Source organism: Choloepus didactylus, chromosome 1, assembly GCF_015220235.1.
Source record: "Choloepus didactylus isolate mChoDid1 chromosome 1, mChoDid1.pri, whole genome shotgun sequence".
Lineage (NCBI taxonomy): Eukaryota > Metazoa > Chordata > Mammalia > Pilosa > Megalonychidae > Choloepus > Choloepus didactylus.
The window spans coordinates 179,312,200-179,331,031 of NC_051307.1; the positions used below are offsets into that span (position 1 = coordinate 179,312,200).

Genomic DNA, 18,832 nt, shown 5'->3' on the forward strand with positions numbered 1-18,832 from the left:
AAACCTTGAACAAGCAGCAAGAACTAGAAGAAATACCTTTGTCAAAGCTCCAATAACCTGTCAGACAACTGCAGTAAGAGGGCAGGCGCTGAATCAAGAAAAAAGCCATTTAAAAACAGTAGGATTTTGGGCACCCTAGTGGGCTCCTCCCCCATCCCTTCACCAATCCCCATGGAGCTGGCCCGTGCTCCCAGGGTGGGTCCCTGGTCCTAGTTCTGGAAGGAGCTTGTATGTATGCCCTAATCCCTCTAGGGGTAGCCTAGAAACTGAACCAGGGCACTTGTCTTAGGTTTGCCATCCCAGAACTCAACCTGCATGTATGCAGAAGGTAGTCCACAGAGCTCTCATTTAGAACACTGTGGGAGGGCAGTCAAGTCATGGCTGCCTGAGGCAAGGGACTGCTGGCTATAGGATATACAGTACAGTGCCCAGGACCCTGAGGAAACTGTTTCCTATGAAGAAGGGACATTTGTATCTGCGTAAAAGGAATTTCTAGGGCCACATGTGCATGACCAAGAAAAGATGCATGTGCAGAGAGGATCAGGGAGGCTGCTACACTTTGGCCTTGAGCTGTTCCCTAAATTCACTGTTAAGGATAAGCTGTGAAGGAGAGCACTCTCACAGGTCAATCTGCAAAGACTAAGAAAGGTGTTTTCTCCTACTTTTTCTGTTAGCTCTTGGAATTAAAGGAAAGCTCATCAAAATACTTGCTGAATACATGCTTCAAGAACAGATGCCTCAGAGACTAAATTCTAGTGATAATACATTAAAATATCAAAATGTCCAGGTTTCAACAAAAGATTACAAAACATAAAAAGAAACAAAGTGGTGGCCCAAAGCAAAGGAGAAGATTAAAGCATTAGGAAAAACCTAAAAAGTCCCAAATATGCTCAAAGAGCTAAAAGGAGGACAAAGAATTAAAGGAAATCAGAAAAATTATTAGACAGATGGAAATTATGAAAAGGAACCAAACAGAGCTGAAGACTATAGTAACAGAAATTAAGAATTCCATGGAGGGGTTCAACAGCAGATTAGAGCTAGCAGAATGAACATCAGTGAACTTGAAAATAACACAACTGAAATCATCCAGAGCAGAAAGAGGAAAAAAAGAAAACTGAAAGAATGAAAAAAGTTCTTCTTCTGAGGTACCTCTGCGACACCATTAAGCATACCAATTGCACTGTGGGAATCCAGAAGGAGAAGAGAGAGAGAAAGGGACTGAGGGAATATTCAAAGGAATAATGGCTGCAAACTTCATAAATTTAGCAAAAGATATGAATATACACATGCAAGACACTCAACAAACTCCAAACAGGATAAACCCTAATAGTCCCATTCCACAAAATTTTATGACAGAACTGTGGAATGCCCCAGATAAAGAGAGAATTCTAAAAGCTGCAATAGAGAAGCAACATGTCATGTACAAGGGAGCCTCAATAAAATTAAGTGCCAGTTTCTCATTGGAAACCATAGAGGCAAGAGGGCAGTGGGATGATATATTTCAAGTGCTGAAAGTAAACATATTGCCAAATAAGAATTCCACATTCAGCAAAACTGTCTTTCAAAAGTGAGGGAGTAAAAAAAAAAAAAAAAAAATTGTAAAAGCAAAAAAAAAAAAGTGAGGGAGTGATTAAGACATTCCCAGATAAACAAAAGCTGAGAGGGTTCACCACCACTAAGACCAGCTCTACAACAGATGCTAAAGAGAGCTCTGCATGTTGAGAGGACAATAGACAGAACAAAGCTGCATGAAGAAATAAAGATCTCCAATAAGAGTAATGATATGGGTAAATATAAATGCCAGTACTATTGTTTTGTTTTTTTTTTTTTTGGTTTGTAACTCCACTTTTTTACTTCCTATAGGATATAAAAGGCAAACACATGAAATGTAATGATAAATCAGTGGTTCAGGACTCCTAATGTAGAAACAGGTAATTTGTGACAAGAACTAAATAAAGGTGGGAGAGCAGAGGGATATAGGAACATAGTTTGTGTGTACTATTGAAGTTAGGCAGTATCCAAGCAAACGAGATTGTTATAGATTTAGGATATTAAATTTCAGCCCCATGGTTATTACAAAGAAAATACCAAAGAATATGTAAGCTCAGACAGATAGAAATTAGAGAAGGGGTTGAGAGGGATGGGGGGACAGGTTGAATGGGGAGTTAGTCCATAACTAGTGTAGAGTTTCTGTTCAGGGAGATGGGAAAGTTTCAGTAATGGAAAGTGGTGACATAACCAAAACATTGTAAATGTGATTATTCCCAATGAATGGCATGCTTAGTAGTAGTTGCAATGGGGAAGTTTATGTGGCATATACATTTCCACAATTAAAAAAAAAAGAGCAACTAAACAGACAATGACTATTAATGCAACACATGATCCTGGACAGGATCTAGCAAGAGAGGAGAAAAAGCCCAAAAAGACAAAAAGAATTACTGGGACATATGAAAAAATTAGAATAGAGACTATAAGCTTCACAACAATGTTAAATTTCTTTAACTTGATAACTGCAGTAAGGTGGTTACATGATATGCTGATTCTTGGGAAATATACATGGCAGTAATAAGTGTTCAAGGAACATGATGTAAACAATTCAAGCATATAGAAAATGGACTGATATACTGACAGATGGACAAACAGAATGATGTGGCAAATTGGCAAATTTAAAATTGGGGCTCTGGGTGTCTGGGAGAGTTGGGTATTTTGGAGTTCACTCTAGAGGGTTTGGGTTATTTTTATAATTATCCTTTAAGTTTGAAAGTATTTCAAAATAAATTTTTTTTTAAAGATAGCTGGAAACTAAAGATATAATTATAAAAATAAACAGAATTTTGGAATAATGATGTTGAGAAAATTAAAGGCCAATACAATGATATGGCTAATGGGGGAATTTTCTTTAAATAGTGAGACAGTGTGGGGGAAGGGGGAAGGAATGCCAGAACAGATCTAGAAGGTCTGGTATCTATCTAACTTAAGCTGAAGAAATAAGTAACAGGCAACAGAGGGGAGAATAAACACACAATGGAAGATAATTCCCACAGATGAAGGCACAAACTTTCAGAGTAAAATGACCCACAGAGACACAAGTAGAGTAAATGGCAAGTATCTATCTATCTATCTATCTATCTATCTTTAAATATCTCAGTAAAATTTCAAAGTAGGAGAAAAAAGAAAATTGTAGTAGCTTTCAGAAAGGGGGAAAATGTCTGCAAAGGTACAAAAACCAAAACGATATCAGATTTCTCATTAGGAACACTGATATTTAGATAATGTTGAAACAGTGACTTTAAGGCCCAGAGGAAAACGCTTTCAAACCTTCAAATCCATATGCAACTATCATTTAAATGTGAGGGTAAATAAAGATATTTTTAAACATGTGAGAACTCTAGATATTTACCACCCATGTGACCATGTGTGAAAAGAAGGACTCAAAAAACTTCTAGCATTACAAAAGAGGAATTCAAGATAAAGTAGAATCTGCACATAAAATTTTTTAAATGTAAGGGAAGTTAATAAATACTAAGAAAATTTATTTGATCTTGAGTAGGAGCTTAGTGAAAAAGGATATATATCTGTCTCCTTAAAGGCCTCAGTGAATATTTCTATCATAATACTCTATTGTGTTCACACAGGCTTTACATTTTTATAATTTAGCTTACAGAAAAAGCATGGAAGGCTCAATTATAATTATAGCACAGAATGCAAATGTTAGTAACTTTAACAATAATAATAAAAATAAAAATGCAGCCAATAAATGGCAAGGGATGGAAGGGAGAGGGAAAATACTTAAGTGTGCTGAGACTCTTCATGAAAGATACAACCTTAAGGTCAGAGGCTCTCCAAACATTAGTCTCAGGATCTCTCGGCACTCTCAAAAATCAAAAAGTACTAAAAACCCCCAAAAAACTTTTATGTAGGTTTTTTTTTTTTTTTTTTTTAATCATCATTTTATTGAGATATATTCACATACCACGCAGTCATACAAAACAAATTGTACTTTCGATTGTTTACAGTACCATTACATAGTTGTACATTCATCACCTAAATCAATCCCTGACACCTTCATTAGCACACACACAAAAATAACAAGAATAATAATTAGAGTGAAAAAGAGCAATTGAAGTAAAAAAGAACACTGGGTACCTTTGTCTGTTTGTTTGCTTCCCCTACTTTTCTACACATCCATCCATAAACTAGACAAAGTGGAGTTTGGTCCTTATGGCATTCCCAATCCCACTGTCACCCCTCATAAGCTACATTTTTATACAACTGTCTTCGAGATTCATGGGTTCTGGGTTGTAGTTTAATAGTTTCAGGTATCCACCACCAGCTACCCCAATTCTTTAGAACCTAAAAAAGGTTGTCTAAAGTGTGCGTAAGAGTGCCCACCAGAGTGATCTCTCGGCTCGTTTTGGAATCTCTCTGCCACTGAAGCTTATTTCATTTCCTTTCACATCCCCCTTTTGGTCAAGAAGATGTTCTCCATCCCACGATGCCGGGTCTACATTCCTCCCCGGGAGTCATATTCCACGTTGCCAGGGAGATTCACTTCCCTGGGTGTCTGATCCCACGTAGGGGGGAGGGCAGTGATTTCACCTTTCAAGTTGGCTTAGCCAGAGAGAGAGGGCCACATCTGAGCAACAAAGAGGCATTCAGGAGGAGACTCTTAGGCACAAATACAGGGAGGCCCAGCCTCTCCTTTGCAGCAACCGTCTTCCCAAGGGTAAAACTTATGGTAGAGGGCTCAACCCATCAAACCACCAGTCCCCCATGTCTGTGGTCATGTTAGCAACCATGGAGGTGGGGTAGGCGAATACCCCTGCATTCTCCACAGGCTCCTCAAGAGGGCACTACATCTTTTTTTTTTTTTTTTTCCTTGTTTGTCTTTTTTCTTTTCTTTTTTTTTTTTTTTTAACTTTCCCTTCTTTTTTAAATCAACTGTATGAAAAAAAAAGTTCAAAAGAAAACAAACATACAATAAAAGAACATTTCAAAGAGACCATAACAAGGGAGTAAGAAAAAGACAACTAACCTAAGATAACTGCTTAACTTCCAACATGTTCCTACTTTACCCCAAGAAAGTTACATAATATAGCAACATTTCAGTGAACTTGTTCCTACTACATCCATCAGAAATTAACAGACCATATTCATTTCTGGGCATCCCCAGAACGTTAAATAGCTTATCTGTTCTTCTTGGATTATTGTTCCCCCTTCCTTAATTGCTCTCTACTGCTAGTTCCCCTACATTCTACATTATAAACCATTTGTTTTACATTTTTCAAAGTTCACATTAGTGGTAGCATATAATATTTCTCTTTTTGTGCCTGGCTTATTTCGCTCAGCATTATGTCTTCAAGGTACATCCATGTTGTCATATGTTTCACCAGATCGTTCCTTCTTACTGCCGCGTAGTATTCCATCGTGTGTATATACCACATTTTATTTATCCACTCATCTGTTGAAGGACATTTGGGTTGTTTCCATCTCTTGGCAATTGTGAATAATGCTGCTATGAACATTGGCGTGCAGATATCTGTTCGTGTCACTGCTTTCCGATCTTCCGGGTATATACCGAGAAGTGCAATCGCTGGATCGAATGGTAGCTCTATATCTAGTTTTCTAAGGAACTGCCAGACTGACTTCCAGAGTGGCTGAACCATTATACAGTCTCACCAACAATGAATAAGAGTTCCAATTTCTCCACATCCCCTCCAGCATTTGTAGTTTCCTGTTTGTTTAATGGCAGCCATTCTAACCGGTGTTAGATGGTATCTCATTGTGGTCTTAATTTGCATCTCTCTAATAGCTAGTGAAGCTGAACATTTTTTTTTTTTTTTCATGTGTTTCTTGGCCATTTGTATTTCCTCTTCAGAGAACTGTCTTTTCATATCTTTTGCCCATTTTATAATTGGGCTGTCTGTACTACTGTCATTGAGTTGTAGGATTTCTTTGTATATGCAAGATATCAGTCTTTTGTCAGATACATGGTTTCCAAAAATTTTTTCCCATTGAGTTGGCTGCCTCTTTACCTTTTTGAGAAATTCCTTTGAGGTGCAGAAACTTCTAAGCTTGAGGAGTTCCCATTTATCTATTTTCTCTTTTGTTGCTTGTGCTTTGGGTGTAAAGTCTAGGAAGTGGCCTCCTAATACAAGGTCTTGAAGATGTTTTCCTACATTATCTTCTAGGAGTTTTACGGTACTTCTTTTATATTGAGATCTTTGGTCCATTTTGAGTTAATTTTTGTGTAGGGGGTGAGGTAGGGGTCCTCTTTCATTCTTTTGGATATGGATATCCAACTCTCCCAGCCCCATTTGTTGAAAAGACCATTATGGCTCAGTTCGGTGACTTTGGGGGCCTTATCAAAGATCAGTCGGCCATAGATCTGAGGGTCTATCTCTGAATTCTCAATTCGATTCCATTGATCTATATGTCTATCTTTGTGCCAGTACCATGCTGTTTTGGCAACTGTGGCTTTATAATAAGCTTCAAAGTCAGGGAGTGTAAGTCCTCCCACTTCGTTTTTCTTTTTTAGAGTGTCTTTAGCAATTCGAGGCATCTTCCCTTTCCAAATAAATTTGATAACTAGCTTTTCCAAGTCTGCAAAGTAGGTTGTTGGAATTTTGATTGGGATTGCATTGAATCTGTAGATGAGTTTGGGTAGAATTGACATCTTAATGACATTTAGCCTTCCTATCCATGAACATGGAATATTTTTCCATCTTTTAAGGTCCCCTTCTATTTCTTTTAGTAGAGTTATGTAGTTTTCTTTGTATAGGTCTTTTACATCTTTGGTTAAGTTTATTCCTAGGTACTTGATTTTTTAGTTGCTATTGAAAATGGTATCTTTTTCTTGAGCATCTCTTCAGTTTGTTCATTTCTAGCATATAGAAACATTACTGACTTATGTGCATTAATCTTGTATCCTGCTACTTTGCTAAATTTGTTTATTAGCTCTAGTAGGTGTATCGTCGATTTCTCAGGGTTTTCTAGACATAAGATCATATCATCTGCAAACAATGACAGTTTTACTTCTTCTTTTCCAATTTGGATGCCTTTTATTTCTTTGTCTTGCCGGATTGCCCTGGCTAGCACTTCCAGCACAATGTTGAATAACAGTGGTGACAGCGGGCATCCTTGTCTTGTTCCTGATCTTAGAGGGAAGGCTTTCAGTCTCTCACCATTGAGTACTATGCTGGCTGTGGGTTTTTCATATATGCTCTTTATCATGTTGAGGAAGTTTCCTTCAATTCCTACCTTTTGAAGTGTTTTTATCAAAAAGGGATGTTGGATTTTGTCAAATGCTTTTTCAGCATCTATTGAGATGATCAATTGATTTTTCCCTTTTGAGTTTTTAATGTGTTGTAATACATTGATTGTTTTTCTTATGTTGAACCATCCTTGCATGCCTGGAATGAACCCCACTTGGTCATGGTGTATGATTTTTTTAATGTGTCTTTGGATTCGATTTGCAAGTATTTTGTTGAGGATTTTTGCATCTATATTCATTAGGGAGATTGGCCGGTAGTTTTCCTTTTTTGTAGCATCTTTGCCTGGTTTTGGTATTAGATTGATGTTAGCTTCATAAAATGAGTTAGGTAGTGTTCCATTTTTTTCAATGTTTTGAAAGAGTTTGAGTAAGATTGGTGTCAGTTCTTTCTGGAAAGTTTGGTAGAATTCCCCTGTGAAGCCATCTGGCCCTGGGCATTTATTTGTGGGAAGATTTTTGATGACTGATTGGATCTCTTTGCTTGTGATGGGTTGGTTGAGGTCTTCTATTTCTTCTCTGGTCAGTCTAGGTTGTTCATATGTTTCCAGGAAATTGTCCATTTCTTCTACATTATCCAGTTTGTTGCCATACAGTTGTTCATAATATCCTCTTATAATTTTTTTAATTTCTTCAGGATCTGCAGTTATGTTACCTTTTTCATTCATTATTTTGTTTATATGGGTCTTCTCTCTTTTTGATTTTGTCAGTCTAGCTAGGGGCTTATCAATCTTGTTGATCTTCTCAAAGAACCAACTTTTGGTGATATTTATCCTTTCTATTGTTTTTTTGTTCTCTATGTCATTTATTTCTGCTTTAATCCTTGTTATTTCTTTTCTTGTACTTGGTTTAGGATTGGTTTGCTGTTCATTTTCTAGCTTCTTCAGTTGATCCATTAGTTCTTTGATTTTGGCTCTTTCTTCCTTTTTAATATATGCGTTTAGTGCTATAAATTTCCCCCTTAGCACTGCTTTTGCTGCATCCCATAGGTTTTGGTATGTTGTGTTCTCATTTTCATTCGTCTCTATATATTTAGCAATTTCTCTTGCTATTTCTTCTTTAACCCACTGATTGTTTAGGAGTGTGTTGTTTAACCTCCAGGTATTTGTGAATTTTCTAAGTCTCTGATGGTTATTGACTTCTAATTGTATTCCATTGTGGTCAGAGAATGTGCTTTGAATAATTTCAATCTTTTTAAATTTATTGAGGCTTGTTTTATGTCCCAGCATATGATCTATTCTGGAGAAAGTTCCGTGAGCACTAGAAAAGTATGTGTATCCTGGTGATTTGGGATGTAATGTCCTGTAGATGTCTGTTAAATCTAATTCATTTATCAGATTGTTTAGGTTTTCAATTTCCTTATTGGTCTTCTGTCTGGTTGGTCTATCTATAGGAGAGAGTGATGTGTTGAAGTCTCCCACAATTATTGTGGAAACATCAATTGCTTCCTTTAGTTTTGCCAATGTTTCTCTCATGTATTTTGTGGCACCTTGATTGGGTGCATAGACATTTACGATTGTTATTTCTTCTTGCTGAATTGCCCCTTTTATTAGTATGTAGTGGCCTTCTTTGTCTCTCAAAACATCCCTGCATTTGAAGTCTATTTTATCTGAGATTAATATTGCTACACCTGCTTTCTTTTGGCTGTAGCTTGCATGAAATATTTTTTTCCATCCTTTCACTTTCAGTTTCTTTGTGTCCCTGTGTCTAAGATGAGTCTCTTGTATGCAACATATTGATGGTTCATTTTTTTTGATCCATTCTGCGAATCTATATCTTTTAATTGGGGAGTTTAATCCATTTACATTCAACGTTAAAACCGTGAAGGCATTTCTTGAATCGGCCATCTTATCCTTTGGATTATGTTTGCCATATTTTTCCCTCTCTCTATTAATATCCTTTATTGTACCCATACCGAATCTCTTTAGTACTGAACCTTTCTCCAGGTCTCTCTGTCCTGTCTTTGTTTCTCTGTCTGTAGGGCTCCCTTCAGTATCTCCAGTAGGGCAGGTCTCTTGTTAGCAAATTCTCTCAGCATTTCTTTGTCTGTGAAAAATTTAAGCTCTCCCTCAAATTTGAAGGAGAGCTTTGCTGGATAAAGTATTCTTGGCTGGAAATTCCTCTCACTCAGAATTTTAAATATATCGTGCCACTGCCTTCTTGCCTCCATGGTGGCTGCTGAGTAGTCACTACTTAGTCTTATGCTGTTTCCTTTGTATGTGGTGAATTGCTTTTCTCTTGCTGCTTTCAGAACTTGCTCCTTCTCTTCTATGTTTGACAGTGTGATCAGTATATGTCTCGGAGTGGGTTTTTTTGGATTTATTCTATTTGGAGTTCGCTGAGCATTTATGATTTGTGTATTTATGTTGTTTAGAAGATTTGGGAAGTTTTCCCCAACAATTTCTTTGAATACTCTTCCTAGACCTTTACCCTTTTCTTCCCCTTCTGGGACACCAATGAGTCTTATATTCGGACGTTTCATATTATCTATCATATCCCTGAGGTCCATTTCGAGTTTTTCAATTTTTTTCCCCATTCTTTCTTTTATGCTTTCATTTTCCATTCTGTCATCTTCCAGGTCACTGATTCGTTGTTCAACTTCCTCTAGTCTTGTACTATGAGTGTCCAGAATCTTTTTAATTTGGTCAACAGTTTCTTTAATTTCCATAAGATCATCCATTTTTTTTATTTAGCTTGCAATGTCTTCTTTATGCTCTTCTAGGGTCTTCTTGATTTCCTTCATATCCCGTACTATGGTCTCATTGTTCATCTTTAGTTCTTTGAGTAGCTGCTCTAGGTGGTGTGTCTCTTCTGGTCTTTTGATTTGGGTGCTTGGGCTTGGATTATCCATATCGTCTGGTTTTTTCATATGCTTTATAATTTTCTGTTGTTTTTGGCCTCGTGGCATTTGCTGAACTTGATAGGGTTCTTTTAGGGTTTGTAGACCAGTTGAAGTCCTTATCTCTAATTTATCAGATCTACAGCTTCGTGGAGTACACTTTCTCTAACTAACCAGCAGGTGGCGTCCACGAGCCACCTGTTCTCCACAAGCCAGATCTCCCCTGCTTAGCCTTTTTGGTGAGTGGGGGAGTGAGTCTTGTGGGGCCCAATTGGTGTACCAAGCTTGCGTGTGTAGTTGGTGTTGCCTGCCCTGTGTGTGGGGCGTGTTTCTGGGCAGTCGGGGAGGGGGGGTGGCCCTAACAATCAAATCTCCCTGATGATCCTAGAGTTTTAAAGCTGCTGCAATAGTCTAATCCTTCAGTTCAGTCCTGCCACAGTTTGTCTCTGCCACTGACCCACAAGTCTTTGGTATTGGCGTATGGCTCCTGAGACTTGCAAGTGGGCCCCTCTTCCAGGCTGTGCACCCCGGGTCCTCTGTTGAGGGATGACTGTGCTATGTCACAGGTGAGTGCCGTCCCCCCAGGGCAGTTCTGGGCTGCTGGGCTGTGTTGGGAGGCTCCCAGTCTGCTTAAATGATGGCTGAATGGGGCTCTGTTAATTCACACTGCTCCCCCTTCCCAGCTCTGGGACATTCAGCTGAGGTTGCAGGGAAGGCTAATGTCCACGCCCAGTTTTGTGGTGTGTGCCTGTTATTTGAAGCACTTCCGTCACACTGGGTTGTCTGGGGCAGCTCTGGGCTATGGGGCTGGCGATAGGCAGGAGTGTTTCCTGTCCACCAGGATGGTGGCTGTGAGCGGACACCCCCCTTTTCTTGGGAAGTTGTGTTGTTTAGTGAATTTTCTCAGCCACTGGAATATTGCCTTTTGTCTCAGAGCTCTCTTAGTTCTGCTCTTGACTTGACGTGCCCAAATTTCAATTCTTTGAAGCTTTCTGTATTGAGCTTCTTAGAGTAATTGTTTTAGAAAAAGCAAAAAGGATTTAAAAAAAAAAAAAAAAAAAAACGGCCCTCCTCAGAGATCTAATGGGTTATTGAAATGCTAATAGACAAAGCAACCAGGGCCATATTAAGGAAAGGTGCACAGGGCAGAGAGATCAGCTTTGCTTCGGGATTTGCATATGCGCCTCAAGGCCTGATCTCCGCCCTTCCCCTTTCTGTGTTCACCAGAACTCGAAAAATCCTCTGCTTTTATTTTGGAGTTTTTCGTGTTGTTTTTTTTCTATGTCTGTCTCCTCTCTGCTGGGCTGGCTGCTCTCAGAGTCTCTGGCGTCTGGTCTCAGTCTATCTATGGTTGGAGTTTGAATCAGTAGAATGAGTTTCCGATAAGAGCAGCCACTGCAATTCTCCCTTCTCCTTCCCGGAGCTGACAGCCCCTCCTCCCCCGGGACTGAGCCTGGCAGGGAGGGGCGCGGGTCCCCTGGCCGCAAAAACTTACAGATTTCGTTGATCTCAGCAGTTCCACGTTTTCATGAGTGTTGTATGAAGTATGCCCAAAGACAGATTGCTCTGTGGTGTCCAGTCCACGCAGTTCCTGGCTTTTTACCTACTTTCCTGGAGGAGTAACTAAAACATACAGCTCACCAGTCTGCCATCTTGCCCCGCCTCTCTCTGTAGGTTTTTAATATGTATTTTTGCCACATTAGAAATCAAGAGAATATTTTAAAAATACTTATTCATTTTAAAATACCAATAAATCCATTACAAATTAATATATGGAACATTTTTAATGAAAAACTAATATAATGAGAAATGTGGCATGTTTTTCATTTTCATAAATCTTTAGTAGCTGGTTTAACAAGACAAATGGATTCTCATATCTGATTTTGCATTCAATATATTGTAATATGTTGTTTTGGTTGAATTATATGAAGAAAATCCAATCTTGCAGTTATGTACTCGGAAGGTGAACAATCTGGCAGGAAACCCCCAGAGGTCCTCAGAATACACTTTGAGGAGCAATGCCTTAGGTGGAGAGATACAGTCTGAAGATAATAAAAAGAAAAATAAACTTATAAATGTACCAAAGCTTTAATGGTGGCAGTCACCAGGATTATTTAAAAAAGTGAAGCAAAACAGAGCTTACCTCTGAGTTAGTTTGAAAAGTGAGGGAAAACAGAGAGACTAACTTTTAATTTAAAGAACTTTCGTTTTTTTAGTAAAAGTGAGTTGTGACTAAAAGATGTTTAATATAAACTATGATTTATTATATGCTTCATTGCTAACATCAGCTGTTTTTGTCAGTTTTTCTCAGGGGTGATTACTATTGTTGTTTTACTCAGTGTATCAGGAAGAATAATTAATTTAATTAAGAGATTATTTTAAATATTTTGGTCAATAGCACCTCCTCTAATATGCCTACAGACTCCTCAGGGTGTATTCTCTTTTCAGACCATAACTAAGCCATGGAATGGATAACTCCTCCCAACATTATACACAGTCTTTGACACCATCCTTTAACATTATTTTTAAAAACAGATACATCTGAGGACAGGCAAGATGGCAGCATAGAAAGGAGTGGAATTTAGTTAGTCCTCTGGCGCAACTAATAAACAACCAGGAACAACTAGTAAATAATCTAGAACAATTGCTGGGGGACAACCATGACTGGCCACACATCGTACACCAACCTGGACCGGGTGGAATGGATGAGACTGCAGCATTAAGATCTGTAAGTAAAAACTGCGGAACTACCCCAGGAGCCCCCTCCTCCCACAGCAGCCTGAACTACAAGACCACACTGCAGGAAAAAGTAGCAGCTGGGAGCAAGCGAATATAGCTCAGCCCAGCTCCAACTGGGGTTTTAATTAACAAATGGGGACGCTGAATACAAACTACAAATATAGACAACCCTCTAACAAGGTGACAGAAGCGTTTAGACACTATTTGACCTTAAAGATGCAGAGAATGCCTGTGCCCTGGGAAAGGGAGCCCAGAAGACCAGGTCCTCTCTCTGACAGATGGGTGAAACTGGGGGCCATGGACTGGCTCTGAAAGGGGGCTTTCTTTCCCTTTTTCTCTCTCTCAACCTGAGTGGCTAAGTGGAGAGAGTCTCAGCCATTCTCAGCTCCCAGCTCTCTGACCCAGACAGGGGTGGAGATAACAGAGTCAGAGAGACAAAGGAGCAATCCAAATGCAGAAGATAACTCCCTATGGGGTGCATCTTCCCTAAGACTAAGGAGGTGGGGCCCCAGCTCTAGTGCCGGCCTTCCCTTCAGAACTCAGACTCCAGAGCCTGGGGGAAAACACCAAAATAGAAACTAAAGGGGCCACACCTGCTTACACCAGTTGGGAGTGACAGGCTGGCAGGTGCCACCTGCTGGGCAGGTTAGGAAAAGCACAGCGGCTAGAGGCCTCACAGGAAAGTCTGTCATTCTAAGATACACCCTCAGGGAAACTCAAAACTGAATATAACCCCATAATGAGACCTGAACCCATTCTGGTCTTGGAAAATCTGTTTGGGGTAACCAAGGAAACCAGATGCCTAGACAACAGAAAACTACAAATAACACTAGGAAAAATGAAGATGCAGCCTAGTCAAAGGAATAAACATACACCTCAATTAAGATACAGCTGAGATACTGCTTCACTTTAATGAAACAATCAATTAAAGATTTTCAAAGAAATATGCTAAATCAATTCAAAAACCACCTCAACGAGTTCAGGGAAGATACGGCAAAAGAGATGAAGGTTATAAAGAAAACAACTGGGTGAACACATAGTAGAAATTGAAAGTTTGAAAAAACTGGCAGAATCTAGGGAAATGAAAGGCACAACACAAGAGATGAAAAGCACAATGGAGACATACAACAGCAGATCTCAACAGGCAGAAGAAAACACTTAGGAACTGGAGAACAAGAAACCTGAAATCCTACACCCAAAAGAACAGACAGGGAAAAGAATGGAAAAATATGAGCAACGTCTCAAGGAACTGAATGACAACATGAAATGCAGGAATGTATATGTCATGGGTGTCCCAGAAGGAGAAGAGAAGGAAAAAGGGGCAGAAGCAATAATACAGGAAATAATCAGTGAAAATTTTTCACCTCTTATGAAAGGCATAAAATTACAGATCCAAGAAGCCCAGTGTACCCCAAACAAAATAGATATTAATAGACCTACGCCAAGACACTTAATAATCAGATTATTAAACGTCAAAGACAAAGAGAATCCTGAAAGCAGCAAGAGAAAAGCAATCTATCACATACAAAGGAACCTTGGTAAGACTGTGCAGATTTCTCAGTAGAAACCATGGAGGCAAGAAGGAAGCGGTGTGATATATTTAAGATACTGAAAGAGAAAAACCACCAACCAAGAATCCTATATCTGACAAAACTGTCCTTCAAATATGAGGGAGAGCTTAAAATATTCTCTGACAAACAGACAAGGACAGAGTTTGTGAATAAGATATCTGCTCTACAGGAAATACTAAACAGAGCACTACGGACAGATAGGAAAAGACAGGAGTGAGAGGTTTGAAACACAATTTTTGGGTGATGGTAGCACAACAATGTAAGTACACTGATCAAAGATGACTGTGAGTTTGGTTGAAAGAAGAAGGTTAGGAGCATGTGGGACACCAGAAGGAAAGAGGAAAGATAAAGACAGGGACTATATAACTCACTGAAACCTAGAGAGCTCAACAATTATGATACAATGTACAAATATGTTTTTACATGAGGGAGAACAAATGAATGTTAACCTTGCAAGGTGTTAAAAATGGGGTGTTATTGGGGAAAAAAATTTAATGAATGCAAACTAGAAACTACAGTTAACAGAAACATTGCATTATGCTTCCTTTAATGTAACAAAGACAATATACCAAAGCTAAATGCCTATAAGAGGGGGGACATAAGGGAGGGGCATGGGACTCTTGGCATTGGTGATGCTGTCTGACTCTTTTATTGTATGTTAATTCTATCTTTCCTTTTGTGGCTTTCTAGCTGTCATGTTTTTTCTTTCTTTTTCTTTTGTCTCTCCACCTTCTTTGACTCTTCCTCTTTCTTTGTGGAACAAATGGAGATGACCTTATATAGATAGTGGTGATGGTAGTGAATACATAAATATGTGACTATACAGGGAACCATCGATTGTTTACTTAGGACAGAATGTATGGTGTGTGAACAAAACCATCTTAAAAAAAACCGGTTGACGAAGAAAACTTGAGGGTACTATATTTAGTGAAATAAAACAGACACATAAGAACAAATATTGCTGAGTCTCACTGATATGAACTAATTATAATGTGTAAACTCATAGACATGAAATTTAAGTTACCAGGCTACAGAACGAGGTTAAACAATGGGGAGCAGTTGCTTATTATGAGCAGAATGTTCAACTAGGGTGAACTTAAGCGTTTGGAAATGGACAGAGCCAACGGTAGCACGTTATTGTGAGAATAACTAACAGTGCTGAATCATATACGAACGTGGTGGAAAGGGGAAGCTTAGGAGTCACTTATGTCACCAGAAGGAAAGTTGAAGGTTAAAAGATAGGAATATATAAAACAGTGAATCTTGTGGTGGACAATGTCCATGATTAACTGCACAAATATTAGAAATCTCTTTCATGAACTAGAACAAATGTATGACATTATAGCTAGAAGTTAATAATAGAGGGGTATATAGGGAAAAAATATATCTATTGCAAACTACATACTACAGTTAGTAGTATCTTAACATTCTTTTATCAAGAGTAACAAATGCGCTATACCAATACTATGAGTCAATAATGGATGGGGGTTGGTTAGGGGTGTGGGAGGATTCAAGTTTTCTTTTTTATCTTTATTTGTTTTCTGGAATAATGAAAATGTTCTAAAAATTGAAAAACAATTAATTGTGGTAATAGATGCATAGCTGTATGATGGTATCATGGGCAATTGATTGTGCACTTTGGATTTTGGATGATTGTATGGTATGTGAACCATCTCAATAGAATAAAAAAAAAATTAGATACACCTGCCATTGAAATGTCTACTACACTAAAAACCATACCAAAATATTATTTCCCAAGTAAATCATAAGAAATTATACTAACTTTAGATATTTTAAGTTTATTTTACTGTTTTTCACACTAAATATAAACTTTACAAAACTGAAGATTTAAAAAAAAGAGATTTTACCTTCAGCACTGAAGTCATGAACACAGAAAGGCCCATTAGAATAAAAATCATTAGCCCTGTAACCCGCTGTTCACGAATTCCCAAAAACTTGGGTTGTTCCCCTGGAGCAGAACATTCAGATTCAACTTTTAAGCTGTTGACGTGACTTATTGACAACACTGTTGCAGCCACAAACCATGGAAGTCCCATGACGGAGCAAACTCCCAACATCACACCAACCATGAGCAAATCAAGGTGATAGCCAGCTCCTTTCTGAAAAGTAAATGAACATGAGTATTTCTAAGTCTAAATTGTTCTTTCAGGTTAAAATGCTATACTATTAATAAACAGGGAATAAACTAATTTTCATCTTATCTTCTAATGCTTGTCATTATGAAAACACCTCACACTTGAAAAAAATCACAATGAGAGAGGCAAAATAAAAAAAAAAATTACCTTCAATTTGTGCTCCTTTCTGTTTATGATTACAGCTGTAATTTGTTGATCCATAAAGATGAGAATGGTACACAGCAGAGCTGGAAGAGCAGCTATTAATAAGGTCCACCAAGGATTTTCTCCCAATGGGCTTATTATCCAGCCCCTATTTGCATAAGTAGGCTGTTAAAAAATTAAAGATAAGAAAATGTTTCTTTCATCTACTGCACAAAATTTCTACACAGCATACAGTGGGTCTATTGAACAGCCAAGGGATTAGACAGAACTGGATTAAATATTAGGATGTGTGATGAATTATTTGCAAAGACAGCCAAAGCAATTCTTCTCATCCCTAGATACATACTCCTTTGAAATGTGACTTGGCCATAGCCATTTTTTCTAGCTAGAAGTGGACTCTATTTCCTTTGAATCTGAGAGAACCCTATGACTTACTTGAACCAACAGATTTCTGAACCTCAAACACAAGAGATTGTCCAGGTTTTGTCTAATCCTCTAAGCCCTGAGGCGTGCTGTGAACAAGCCTGAATTAGCATTCTTGAGGAGATATAGTGTGATGAGAGAAAGGAGGAAGGCACCCATCTCAACTATTACTCCACCTAACCTGAAGCCTCTGCCAAGTGAATGAGGCCTTATTGCCCCCATTGAGCACCAGATGAATGTAGCCACGTGTAAGACTCCAGATGAGACCAACAGATCAGACCACTATTGAGCTAAGCCCAGCCCTAAGTGTCACAGACTGAGAACAAATAAAGGGTCACTGTTTAAAGGCATTAGTTTTCGGGGATGACTGTTATGCAGAAATAGATAAGTGCAGCAGGATACCGTTACAATGTGCTCCCACATATTCATATTCGCTGAAATCAAGCTACCCACCAGATCAACCGCTAAATAAAACTGCTTTAGAGATGCTACAGACTTGGGATTCAGGCAGAGTCAGTAATAAATCAGAACTGGGTCTCAGGACACTTTTTAAAAATCATTCACTGACAAAAAACCTGGCACTTAATCAGATACTAATACTCACAATCCATCCCATGATTTAAGATTTATTCTATAGCAAAAAAATTAAAAATGATTCTAAGAGAGCTTAGTAAATCTTTCAGATTACTGGATATATTTAAACCTAAATGAATGTTTTCATTTCCTAGCCTTCTTATTACGCTTTTTTAACCCCACGAAAACACTATCAATACCAAAGGGAAACTTGATATTTTCAGTTTAGGTATTCCATTCTTCCCACACCAATATAAATGTTTTAAAAACAATACTGCATAGAAATAAAAATGTATTTTATCTACCCAAGCATGTATTCATAAGCTGTTCCTTGATTTGTTTCTCAAGTGTATTTTATGCCCCTTGAAATCAGTTTGTTACTCAAAAAGATCAATAAATGAATAACAGATATATTTAGAAATCAGAATAAGGAACATCAGCCAGGATTATGGGAAATTACTTCAATATCTTGAATATATATTAATTTATAGTCTTATTTATTTATTTATATGTTCTCATATGACTTGGTAAACACAGAACAACTTCCATACTAGTCAACTCTTAACGGTCTAAAATCTTTAGTGTCTCAGGATCTATGCTTTTAAATAATAACAGTCTCCGAAGATTTATTACTGTATCTTTAGCAGCAAAGAGAAGAAAAATGGTCACACACCCAATAGCTCCATACTCATTTATATGTTATATTACTACTGGTTATCTATATAGTGAAATTCATATAGTAAATATTAAAAATTTGTCTCATTTCGTGATTTTAAAAAACAGACATTTTAAATATTTTTGGTGAATTATTTTCCATACATGCACCCTACTTTGGAGACCACTCATTTTAAAAATAACAATATTTCTCTATCCTAGGAAAAATGAAACAGAAAAAAATTACGTTCATTTTATTCCTTATTTCTGATCCCCTTTAAACCTCTGCTTCTAAAAGAGGTCATATAATTTGCTAAATGTTAATATATAAGCAGTGACACAACTCAAAATGAGCTTTCCCCTCTACCGTACAATCAATCATAAGCCTTTAGGAGTTGGGGGGTGGTATTCTTTACTATATGAAAATCCTACAACAGTAACTATTTGAAAGCTACAACCTTCC

General features: G+C 38.0%; 1 protein-coding gene across 7 annotated transcripts in view; it reads right to left on the minus strand.

The window, feature by feature from the left end:
• SLC4A7 (solute carrier family 4 member 7) overlaps window positions 1-18,832 on the minus strand; it is a 148,410-nt gene that overhangs the window by 19,648 nt on the left and 109,930 nt on the right. For all 7 annotated transcript variants that reach the window (XM_037846169.1, XM_037846162.1, XM_037846119.1 and 4 more), the window contains 2 exons: window positions 16,723-16,884; window positions 16,288-16,539 (listed from right to left, as the gene is read on the minus strand). In XM_037846169.1, coding sequence (XP_037702097.1) covers window positions 16,288-16,539; window positions 16,723-16,884 — 414 coding nt within the window. The remainder of the gene's footprint in view (window positions 1-16,287; window positions 16,540-16,722; window positions 16,885-18,832) is intronic.